The 11,180-nt window shown below is 39.6% G+C and overlaps 1 protein-coding gene across 6 annotated transcripts in view; it reads left to right on the top strand.

The window, feature by feature from the left end:
• Positions 1–58: 58 nt before the first annotated feature.
• Positions 59–11,180, top strand: part of LOC308638250 (telomeric repeat-binding factor 2) — a 38,383-nt gene continuing 27,261 nt past the window's right edge. For 5 of the 6 annotated variants that reach the window (XM_081275519.1, XM_081275517.1, XM_081275516.1 and 2 more), the window contains exons 1-3: positions 59–438; positions 525–620; positions 1,293–1,423. In XM_081275519.1, coding sequence (XP_081131645.1) covers positions 60–438; positions 525–620; positions 1,293–1,423 — 606 coding nt within the window. In that variant the 5' untranslated portion in view covers position 59. The remainder of the gene's footprint in view (positions 439–524; positions 621–1,292; positions 1,424–11,180) is intronic. The other variant, XM_081275518.1, reaches the window with a different exon arrangement.

The following is an 11,180-nucleotide window of genomic DNA, read 5'->3' as shown; positions in this document are numbered from 1 at the left end:
GGGCCCCCGGTCCTTTCCCTCCCAGAAGCCCTCGGGCGGCTTGAAACACCGTCCGTATCATGGCCGCTGGAGCCGGGACTGCGGGTCCCGCTTCCGGCCCGGGCGTAGTGCGTGACCCATCGGCGTCACAGCCGAGGAAGCGGCCCAGCCGGGAAGGCGGGGAGGGCGCGCGGCGATCGGACGCGATGGCGGGAGGAGGCGGGAGCAACGACGGCAGCGGGCGGGCTGCGGGCAGACGGGCGTCTCGCAGTAGCGGGCGGGCTCGGCGAGGGCGCCACGAGCCGGGGCTGGGGGGCGCGGCGGAGCGGGGCGCGGGGGAGGCACGGCTGGAGGAGGCGGTGAATCGCTGGGTGCTCAAGTTCTACTTCCACGAGGCGCTGCGGGCCTTTCGGGGTAGCCGGTACGGGGACTTCAGGCAGATCCGGGACATCATGCAGGGTGAGGGCCTGGCCGGGGAAAGGAGAGGTCTGTGAGCGCTGGGTAGCGGGTAGGGGTCGTCAAGCCAACGATGTCTTCTTTCTCAGCCTTGCTTGTCAGGCCCTTGGGGAAGGAGCATACGGTGTCCCGGTTGCTTCGGGTTATGCAGTGTCTGTCACGCATTGAAGAAGGGGAAAATTTAGGTATGGCTATATTTGTGTTCTTCTCTGGGCTTGCTTTCGTAGGGTTTTGTTTTCAAACTTATATTCGGAAACTGAAGGATTCCGGGTTAAGGTGCACTGCTGTTTCCATCACGGTGATCTTTTTCATTCTATAATGGGTGTATTCCCTGGCTCTAGGTTTCTCCAATTAAGGTTCTTTTGGTTGCTTGTGTGTGTGTGTGTGTGTGTGTGTGTGTGTGTGTGTGTTTTCTCCCACCTGTTAATTGTTAATACAACTTTGTTTATGTCAAAAGTGAGTTATATTAATACGGACATATTTTCCCCATGTTAGAGAATTTTTCAAAGTATGAGCACATTTTTTTTTTTTTCCTGAATTGAAATTGGTAGGTGTTTAGCAAACTGTGTTGAGTTTCTGGCCACTTACATCTGAGGAGGATGTGTTATCCTGAATTTGAGAGGCAAATGAATATGTTAAAAAATAATTTAGCCATCTTGAGAAATATTAAATGATGTCACTTTAAACTCATTGATTTGAATTTGCCCTTATTACAAAAGCCTGTGGCAAGTATGTCAGCAACAAAAACGAAAATCTTCATATATTTGCATGATCCTTTGCCATAAATGTGTATATTTTTTGGACATAATTTCCACTCTTAGAACAGAGCTTAAAGTGAAAACTCTGCTTTGTCCTAGACTGTTCCTTTGATATGGAAGCTGAGCTCACACCATTGGAATCAGCTATCAATGTGCTGGAAATGATTAAAACGGAATTTACACTGACAGAAGCAATGATCGAATCCAGTAGAAAACTGGTCAAGGAGGCTGTAAGGCTCTAACTCTTCTTTCTTTCTTTTTTTTTTTTTTTTAATGTTTATTTTTTAGTTTTTGGCGGACACAATATCTTTGTTTGTATGTGGTGCTGAGGATGGAACCCGGGCCACACGCATGCTAGGCGAGTGGGCTACCACTTGAGCCACATCCCCAGCCCGCTTTCTTTTTTTTTAAAGGCAAAAATCAGGGGTCTTTGAGGACACAACTCTTAATCTTTTCTGGGTGGGATAGAGGATGAACATAGATGTTATCTCTTTAGATGTACCCTTTCCCACCCAGATTTGAAATTTATCCTGCTTTTGTGATTTGGTGGTCTTCACTGTGGCCCTGGCAAGGGGAACCACTGTTGAGAGCCACAGCCGAGTGGGATGGCGCCCGGAGTTCTCCTGGAGACTCTTTGAGGGCTGAGAGAGTTCCCCGGGGAGTGCGCGTGGAATGCCACTGGAGTTCGGGCAATAAAGTAGTTCCTGTTTAAACCTACAAGTGCCTCATGGCGGCTCAGTTATTTGTGCCCAGCCAGACTGCTGCAAACCACAATACCTAGGAAGTGGGTTGGCATTGAAGACTGACATTTTGGAGGTTATTGTACCATTCAGGAGGCTGTGAAAGGGTCACAAGTATATCTGATCTAGAATTTGGTCACTCTTGTTTATAATAAACCAAGGGGAAGCCAGGACCTTGGTGCATGCCTGTAATCCCAGTGACTGAGGAGGCTAAGGCAGGAGGATCACAAGTTGAAGGTCAGCCTGGATAATTTAGCAACACCCTGTCTCAAAATAAAATGAAAAAAAAATGACTAGGGTTATAACTCAGTAGTAGAGTGCTTATCTAACTGGCCCTCGGTACTGCAAAATTATAAAGGGATGTGGCTTAGTGGTCAATTAGCCCTGGTACCACTCCCCTTGAAAAAAAGAAAAAAAGAAGAGGATGGTATCCCCAAGGTGGATATGGAGTAGAGGGAGAAAAACCTTCCTTTACAAGGAAGATACTGGTATCCTGAGACTGTTAAAACAGTCTCCAGTTCCACAGAAATAAATAAAATAACCAAGGGGAATAGCTGGGTCTTTGAAATGAGGGACTGACTGTGAACTCTTTCTTGCAATTGTCTGAAAAAAAGAGGTATGGAGAAAATTCTCTTTGAACAGATAAGGAGTTAGAGCTTCTGGGATAATAAGCCAGCTAGAAAAACAGGAATGATAGAAGAATGAATGCTAGAAAGCTGGCAAGGGCAATTTTCTTGAAATCAAGAGATGGAGTATCTAGAAAGTTGGAACTATCTGTGTGTTATGCTTCAGGTAACTACAAGTAATAGAATTTATTCGTATTGAAAAACATAGAAATGGCTGAGGGAACCAGTCAGAAAAAGATTTTTCTTCTCCATTAACCAAAATTGGAGACAAGGAAATGCAGAGATGGGGATTGAAGTATTGCCTTGGTTGAGTAAAGTATGGAAACTGGAAGAAAAAAGCACTCCATACATAAAAGGATGGGATCCTTCGGGCGCAGTGGTAATCCAAGGCGCCCAGTGGCTTGGGAGGCTGAGGCAGTAGGATTGCTTCAAGGTCAGTCTCAGCAAAAGTGAAGCGCTAAGCAACTCAGTGAGAGATGAAAACTCTGCTTTGTCCTAGGCTGTTGTCCTAGCTGGGGATGTGGCTCAGTGATCAAGTGGCCCTGAGTTCAATCCCTGGTACCCACCCCACCCCCAAAAAAACCCAACAAAAAATAGGGATGGGATTCCAGAGGTTGATGTGGGTAAAGGAAGAAAACTTTCCTTTGCAAGGAAGATACTGATACCCTGTTTTAAAAAAACAACCAGTATACATGGGGTGCAGATATTTTATTCAGTTAAGGACCTTAGGTAGGAACTACTTTTCATCTTGAGAAGAATGCTTATATAATACTCACTTCCAAGGAGGAGTAATTCCAAGAATGGGGGTTTTTGTATGGTTTAGTCAGGTTAGTATTGTGCGAAGATGCCAGAAAAGTCATTAACTGCCACAGTCTGGCTGGGCACAAATCACGAGCCACTCAAGCAGGAACAAACTTTATTTCCGAACTCCGCGAGAACACCACCCACGCAGCCCTTCCATCAATACCACCCGGAACTTCCCCAACCAACTCCCCAGGAGGCGGACAGCAGGGGTCTATATACAATTGAATATACACAGCTAATCTTAATCATCATCATCTCAATGGCTCGCTGGCATCACCTCTCAACCACTCCCTTCTGGCAAAATGCCATGTGTCATCCCGACTCGCTGTGGCCCTCAACAATTACCAAGAAAGGAGAAATCCATCCCTCCTTTCAAAACAGGTAAGCTTTTTTTTTGAATGGGAAGAAATGGTACCAGTTCAGAGTAACTCATGTAATTTCTTTAGAATACAAGGATTACAGATTTGCCATCTGACCCCTCTTCTAGAGGAGGGTGTGTGTGTGTGTGTGTGTAGTTATAAAATTTTATTATTTAAGTTCATAAGTCTCCTGTTTTGGAGCTTCATTAGGACAGTCTATCAGCAAAATTTAAACTCACTTAAAACAGTCAGCTGCTGCTTAATGTGATGGTGAATGCCTATAATCCCAGCAACTCCATGAGGCTGAGGCAGGAAGGTTGAAAATTCAAGATCAGCCTTGAAGATCCTGACTCAAAATAAAATAAAAAGGCCTTGGGTTTAATTCTCAGTCCCTAAGTCAAATATTTTTCTTATGTTGACTTCTTTCTGCTTTTCAGTTCTTTGCCAGGTTCCAGATCTCTTGCTATATGTCCTGTATACTGTTACTATAGTATAAACAAATTACTCCCAAGATTTAGCAGCTTAAAACAATAAATAGTATCTCTCAGTTTCCAGAGGTCAGGAATCTGGTAGTGGCTTAGCTGAATGGTTGTGGCTCAGGGTTTCTTGTGAGGTTATAGTCAAACTGTAAACTAGAGTTGCAGTCATTTCAAGACTCAGCTGGGGTAGGGGGTTGGGTTGCTTTCCTAGAATGTGTGACGTACTGGATTCCATCCTCAGTACCACATAAAAATAAATAAATAAATAATAAAATAAAGGTATTGTGTCTATTTACAGCTTTAAAAAAAAAGACTCAGTTGGGGCTGGGGATCTGCTTCCACGCTTATACACATGGTTATTTGCAGGATTCACAAAGACCAAACCAACTCTGGTACAGGGTGTTAATGGGACTATGCAGGAGGTGGTGATCACTAGGGACTATTTTAGAAGCTGAAACCACAATTGCCTTGATCCCCTAGTTACTTAATGATACTGTATCATTTGTCTTTTTAGTTTGCTTTTTTAGAAGTTTCTCATTTAGTCTATAATCTGTTAATACTCATCTTTAGGATAAGCTAAATATCAGTGAGGTTTTTTTTTTATGCATTTAAGCTTTGTAAAGTGTCACAGTAATTTTTTAAAAGTTTATCAAGTAAGTTAACTTCTCAGTGCATGTCTGGGATCTCTGAAGTCTCTGAGGCCTTTCCAGAGGGCCCATGAGGTCAAACTTGTTTTCATAACAAAACCAAGATGTTATTTGACTTTCAAGCATTGACAGTTGTACCCATAGTGCCAAAACGTGAAAGGTAAAATTACTGGCTCCTTAGCATGCTCAAGGCAATAGTAAATTATATTAGTAAGTGTTGTATTCTTTACTGCCAAATGAAGTTTTTAAAAAACTACCAGTTTCACTGGGCACAGTGGAGTTTGGGAGACTAAGGCAGAAGGATTGCAGATTTAAGGCTAGCCTCAGCAATTTAACAAGACCCTGTCTTGAAATTTTTTTAAAAAATCATTTAATTGCAATAGGGGATAAAGATGATATTTGACACGGTGTTTTTTGTTGTTGTTGTTGTTACTGAGGATTGAACTCAGGGGCACTCACTGATTCACATCCCCAGCCCTATTTTGTATTTTATTTAGAGACAGGGTCTCACTGAGGTGCTAAGCGCCTTACCACTGCTTAGTTGGGATTATAGGCATGTACCTCCACACCCAGTCTTGAAATTTTAAAAAAGGGTTGGGATCCGAGTTCAGTGGTAAAGTGCCCTTAGGTTCAATCCCCAGTACCAAATCACCGGTTTCAGTAAGAATGTTTTTACTCTAGCAATAAAAATTCTACAATTTTATTAAATCTAGACCCATGAGTAAACATCTTTTTGGTATTTTGTGTGGCAAAACAGGGAGTCTATCTGCAATATTTCTGTTGCTACCAAAACATGATGATTGTCTTCAGGAAAAGCACTTGTGTGAGTGTTTGAGTTGCATGTGGAACTAGGTGCTCTTTTTCCAGAACACCATTGTTACGTGAGGGAACAGCTAACAAACTAGGGTTATTCAGACGTGGGAATTTGGCAGTCATTTTCTTTAGAATGAGAAAGTGAACCTGTCACTCAAAAAATAGTTGACAGTGTTTGTTCCCAGTGGGAAAATGCAAGCTCCAAATGAAAATTAGAAAGCTTGTATTAACATGATTGATACCTTCCAAATACTTAGGCTTTTCTGAAGATTATTGATATTAACAACTGTGACTGTGATTTTAAAAATGTTTTTAATGAATGTGTCAACATTTGGAAGATCTACATAACTCAGTGAACTAATGTTTTCCAAGCAATGGTGCTTGGTGTTACAAACCATTCATGGATGAGAGATCCACTTAAAGTACTGGATAAACTGATGGATTTCAGTGTTATAGATAAAAGCAATTAGAATGCTCTTTCCAAGTTTATTTCTGTACAAAGACGGGTTATTTAATCTACTAAATCAAATTAACTACAGATTGAATATAGCTGCAGTTATGAGAATCCAGCCATCTTCCATTAAATCAGATATTAAAGACTTGCAAAAATTTAAATAATACCATCCTTTTCGTAAAACTTCTAAAAAAGTTCATTAATTTTTCGTAAATATGTTATTTATGTTAACCTATAATTTTTTTTTAATGAATTAATAAATATTTTAAAATTTTCTGTTTTATATTTTTCATATGGTGAATATCAACAGATATAATCCCCAAAAGCTCTTTGGGATCCTCATAAACATTTAAGAATAGTAGAAGGGAATCGTGAGACCAGAAAGTTTGAGATGTGCTTCTGAAAGCTGTGAATTATAATGAGACTACATTGATTTTTCTCTTCATAATAAAAAGAGAGATTGCTTAGATTTTTTTGAGAACCAGGGAGAACAACATTTATGGCATATTTTCTTAGGAAAGATTTTTCATTTATTTATTGCTTCATAAATTTATTTGTTTCTCTTATTTGTTGCTTTTTTGTTGTGTAACATTTTTCCCTTGCACCTTTGGTAGCAGGATCTTGATTCTTTCAGGGCCTTATTCCGTTTGTAGTGCTGGTACATCAGACACATCAGACTACTTTCTTATTTATTCTATTTGTTTGTTTGTTTGAAGTTGCTGTGGCTATCCTCGAATTTATGATCCTCCAGCCTTAGCCTCCTGAATTGCTGGGATTATATGCATGTGCCACCACACTTGGCTTCTTTTTTTGGTACCAGGTATACAACCCATAGGTGCTTAACCACTGAGCCACATCCCAGCCCTTCTTTGTATTTTATTTAGAAACATGGTCTCTCTGAGTTGGTCAGGGCCTCGCTAAGTTGCTGAAGCTAGCTTTGAACTCATGGTCCTCCTGGCTCAGGCTCCTGAGCCTCTGGGATTACACATGTGTGCCACAGTGCCCAGCTTACACTTGGCTTATTAGAACTATTTTTTGAAACAAAAGCATTATCAAGGCCTTTTAAACATTATTACTTCCCAGATCCACCTCATTTTTTTAGTATGTGCATTATATTATTTCTTTAATCCTATGAGTTTAGTCCTATTATATGCTTTTTGGCATTTTTTCCCCAACATTTCTTTCTCACTTATTTTGAAAATTGCTTGTAATATCCTTTTTGTTTCAGTTTGTCAGAGACCACTGATAGGGCTTTTTATTTTTTATTTTGAGACAGGATCTTGCTAAGTTGCCCAAGCTACCTCAAACTTGTGATCCTTCTGCCTCAGCCTCCCAAATAGCTGGGATTTCAGGTGTCACCACTACACCCAGCTTAATTTCACTTTTGAAAGCATTCGCATTTCCTCTCTTGTTTTACAAATTAAATATGGGAAGACCTGTGTTTCAGTTCTGGGGAAGGTAGAGGAAACACATTCACTCTCTTCTTTTTCTCCCTCGTAATGCTACTATAGATTTTTAAAAGAATACATGGAGCATCTCTGAGGATTCTGAAATGTAAATGGTAGTGGATAGCTGGGGGGAAGAAAGACCAAATTTGAAGTTTCACCAAATCAGTGTTGTGTAGTTCAACATTCTGCCCCTGTGTATCACTTGGGATGGACTCATGCAGCCTAAACCCTAGAAATGCACTCCAGATGTGAATAGAAAGAACTCCAAGAGATGACCTCTCTTTCTAGTTTGAGTAGAAGGAGTGAGTCAATGTCAATGTTGGTGGAAGTAATCCACTTTTTTTCCTTTTTGTTTGTGATACAGTGGATTGAACCAGAGCCTCATATGTGCTAGGCAAGTACTCTATCTCTGAGTTACATTCTTATCTATTTTATTTTGAGATAGGATCTTGCTAAATTTTCCAGGCAGGCCTTGAACTTTAATCCTCCTGCTTCAATCTCCTGTTCAGCTGGGATTATAGGCATGCACCACCACACCCAGCCATTTTTGTTTTATTCTGTTTTCTTTTCTCCAATCTGGCCCCCAGGTAATGCTATCCTGGTATCTACAGTGTCTAGTAGTGACACTGGCAGCAGGGCAGACACCTAAAGCTGAGGGAGGACAATATTTTCTCTTACTAGAGGAATTTTGATTTCCTAGAACTTGGAATAGAGTCCATCACTTTTACCGTCTCTAACCTGCAGCTTGGCCCTGGATACAGATGTTAGTGTGTGACAAAGTGGGGAAACTAAAATAAATGCAAGTCTGGTTCAGAATTTGAAAAGCAATCAGTATAATCCACCATATTGTCTAAAGAAAAAAAAAAATTTCATATGATCCTATCAGTTGGTGAAAAAAAAGCATTTGACAGAATACTCTATTTTTTTAAAAAAATATTTATTTTTTAGTTGACACAACACCTTTATTTCACTTGTTTATTTTTGTATGTGGGCTGAGGATCAAACCCAGGGTCTTGCATGTGTGAGGTGAGCGCTCTACCGCTGAGCCACAACCCCAGCACCCAGAATATTAATTGACGGTAAAGACATTTCAGCAGCTGGGTGCTGTGGTGCACGCCTATAATCCCAGCAGCTCAGGGGGCTGAGGTAGAGGATCTCGAGCTCAAAGCCAGCCTCAAAAAAAAAAAAAAAAAAAAAAAAAAAAAAATCTACAAAAAAATCCCACAACTAATGTACTTAATGGTGAAAAACAGAATGCTAAGATCTGAAAGAAGGGGCTTGGGTTGTGGCTCAGTGGTGGAGCGCTTGCCTAGCATGTGTGAGGCCCTGGGTTTGATCTTCAGCACCACATAAAGATAAATAAATAAAGGTATTATGTCCATCTACAACTAAAAAATATTTAAAAAAAAAAAAAAGATCTGAAAGAAGGCAAGGATGTCCATTCTCATCACTTGTATTCAACATCATACTGGAAGGCCTGTGTGATGAAATAAAGCAACAAAAAGAAAGAAGGCATACAGACTGGAAAAAAGGAATAAAATTGTCCCTTCTGCAACTGACTTGACCAGGTAGAAAGCTCCATGGAATATACCTAACTATAATTAGTTTGTCAGTGTTACATGTTAACAAAATTGGTAATATTTTTATATACTAGAAGTGAACAATTTAAAATAGAAATACCGAAATAATGCCATTTATAACAGCTGCCAAAAAGGAAAAAAGTAAAAACTTTGATATAAGCCTAGCAAAACAAAGTATTTTGGATGTGGGAAATACAAAAAATTGATGAATAAAATGAAGACTTATTTAAATGACTAATGGAAGACTTGTTATTCAGTTTTCTCCATTTGATTTGTAAATATTCATATCATAATTTTAGCAGGACTTTTTATAGACTAGCTGATTCCCAGAAGTATGTGAAAAGTCAAAGGAACTAAAGTAACCAACAGAATTTTATAAAAGAAAAAAATTGGAGGATTCATAATACTTAATTTTAAGAATAACTATAAACCAGTCAGAGCAAAGAAGTTACAGTACTCATGAGCATAGAGATGCTATGTCTGTGTTTTATTTGTCTCTAATAAAGTGGACCAGAAGGGAGAGTTCAGAAACAGACCCACACAAATATGACTTATTTATTTTTTTTTTTTTAGAGAGTGAGGAGAGAGAGAGAATTTTTTAATATTTATTTATTTATTTTTTTTTAGTTCTTGGCGGACACAACATCTTTGTTGGTATGTGGTGCTAAGGATCGAACCCGGGCCGCACGCATGCCAGGCGAGCGCGCTACCGCTTGAGCCACATCCCCAGCCCCGAGAGAGAATTTTTAATATTTATTTTTTTAGTTCTCGGCGGACACAACATCTTTTGTTGGTATGTGGTGCTGAGGATCGAACCCGGGCCACACGCATGCGAGGCGAGCGCGCTACTGCTCGAGCCACATCCCCAGCCCCATGACTTATTTTTTGACAAGGATGTGAAGGCACTTCGGTGGAAAAAGGATAGTTTTTTCCAACAAGTGGTGTTGAAACAGTGGAAAGTTCATATGCAAAAATGAACTGTGAACTCAAGTACATGTTATACTAAAATTAACCCAAAAACAGATCATAAGCCAAATGTAAAACTTTAAAACTTATAGAAGAAAACATGAAGGAATTTTCCATGTCATGGTTAGGCAAAAAGTTTTTAGATATGACAACAAAAACATAATCTACAAGAGGAAAAATGGATACTTGGACTTCATCAATATTTAAAGCTTTTGCTTTGGGGTAAACGCTTTTAAGGAAAAGACAAGATACAGATTTCAAGAAAATATTGGTAAATCATATTTGATAAGTGACAATATACAAAAAACTTTTTTTTTTTTTTTTTTTTTTTTTTTTTTAAATTTGGAGGGAGTACCAGGGATTGAACTCAGGCACTCAACCAATGAGCCACATCCCCAGGCATCACTGAATTGCTTAGTGCCTCACTTTTTGATGAGGCTGGCTTTGAACTCATGATCCTCCTGCCTCAGCCTCCCGAGCTCCTGGAATTGTTTTTAATAGAAAATAAGCCTATATAATACTACTTTTTTAATGTTCAAAAGCCTTAATAAAAAGAATATAGATGTGAAAAAGGCACATGAAAAGATGTTCAACCTCATTTAGTCATTAAGGAAATACAGATTGAAACCACAATACCAATTAGTATTTCTAAACTTTAAAAATAACAATAAAAATGCTATATTTCAAAACATGTTGCACATGATAGATACATATTGTTTTTGTCAATCTGAAAGAAGTGCTGTGAGTATATGGAACAATTGGAACTCCCATATATTGCTGATAGAACTGCAGAATGGTTTAGCTACTCTATACCATAATAGTTTAGTTTTCTTATATACTTTCCATAATGACCCAGCAATCCCACCCATGGATATTTACCTCAGAATATAAAAGTTATGCTTACATCAAAACCTATACATGAATATTAGCATCTCTATGCGTGAAGACCAAAGATTGTAAACAACCCAAAGGTCTTTCAATGGATGGATAAGTGACAGTGTGTCCATATGGAATACTTACCAACAAGAAAAAAGTGAACCTGGATAGTACAACCACATAGATGGACCTCAA

Source organism: Spermophilus citellus, assembly GCF_964194105.1.
Source record: "Spermophilus citellus genome assembly, chromosome: 18".
Classification (NCBI taxonomy): domain Eukaryota; kingdom Metazoa; phylum Chordata; class Mammalia; order Rodentia; family Sciuridae; genus Spermophilus; species Spermophilus citellus.
Note: the sequence above shows the minus strand (reverse complement) of the source record. Positions and strands in the feature narration are given on the sequence as shown.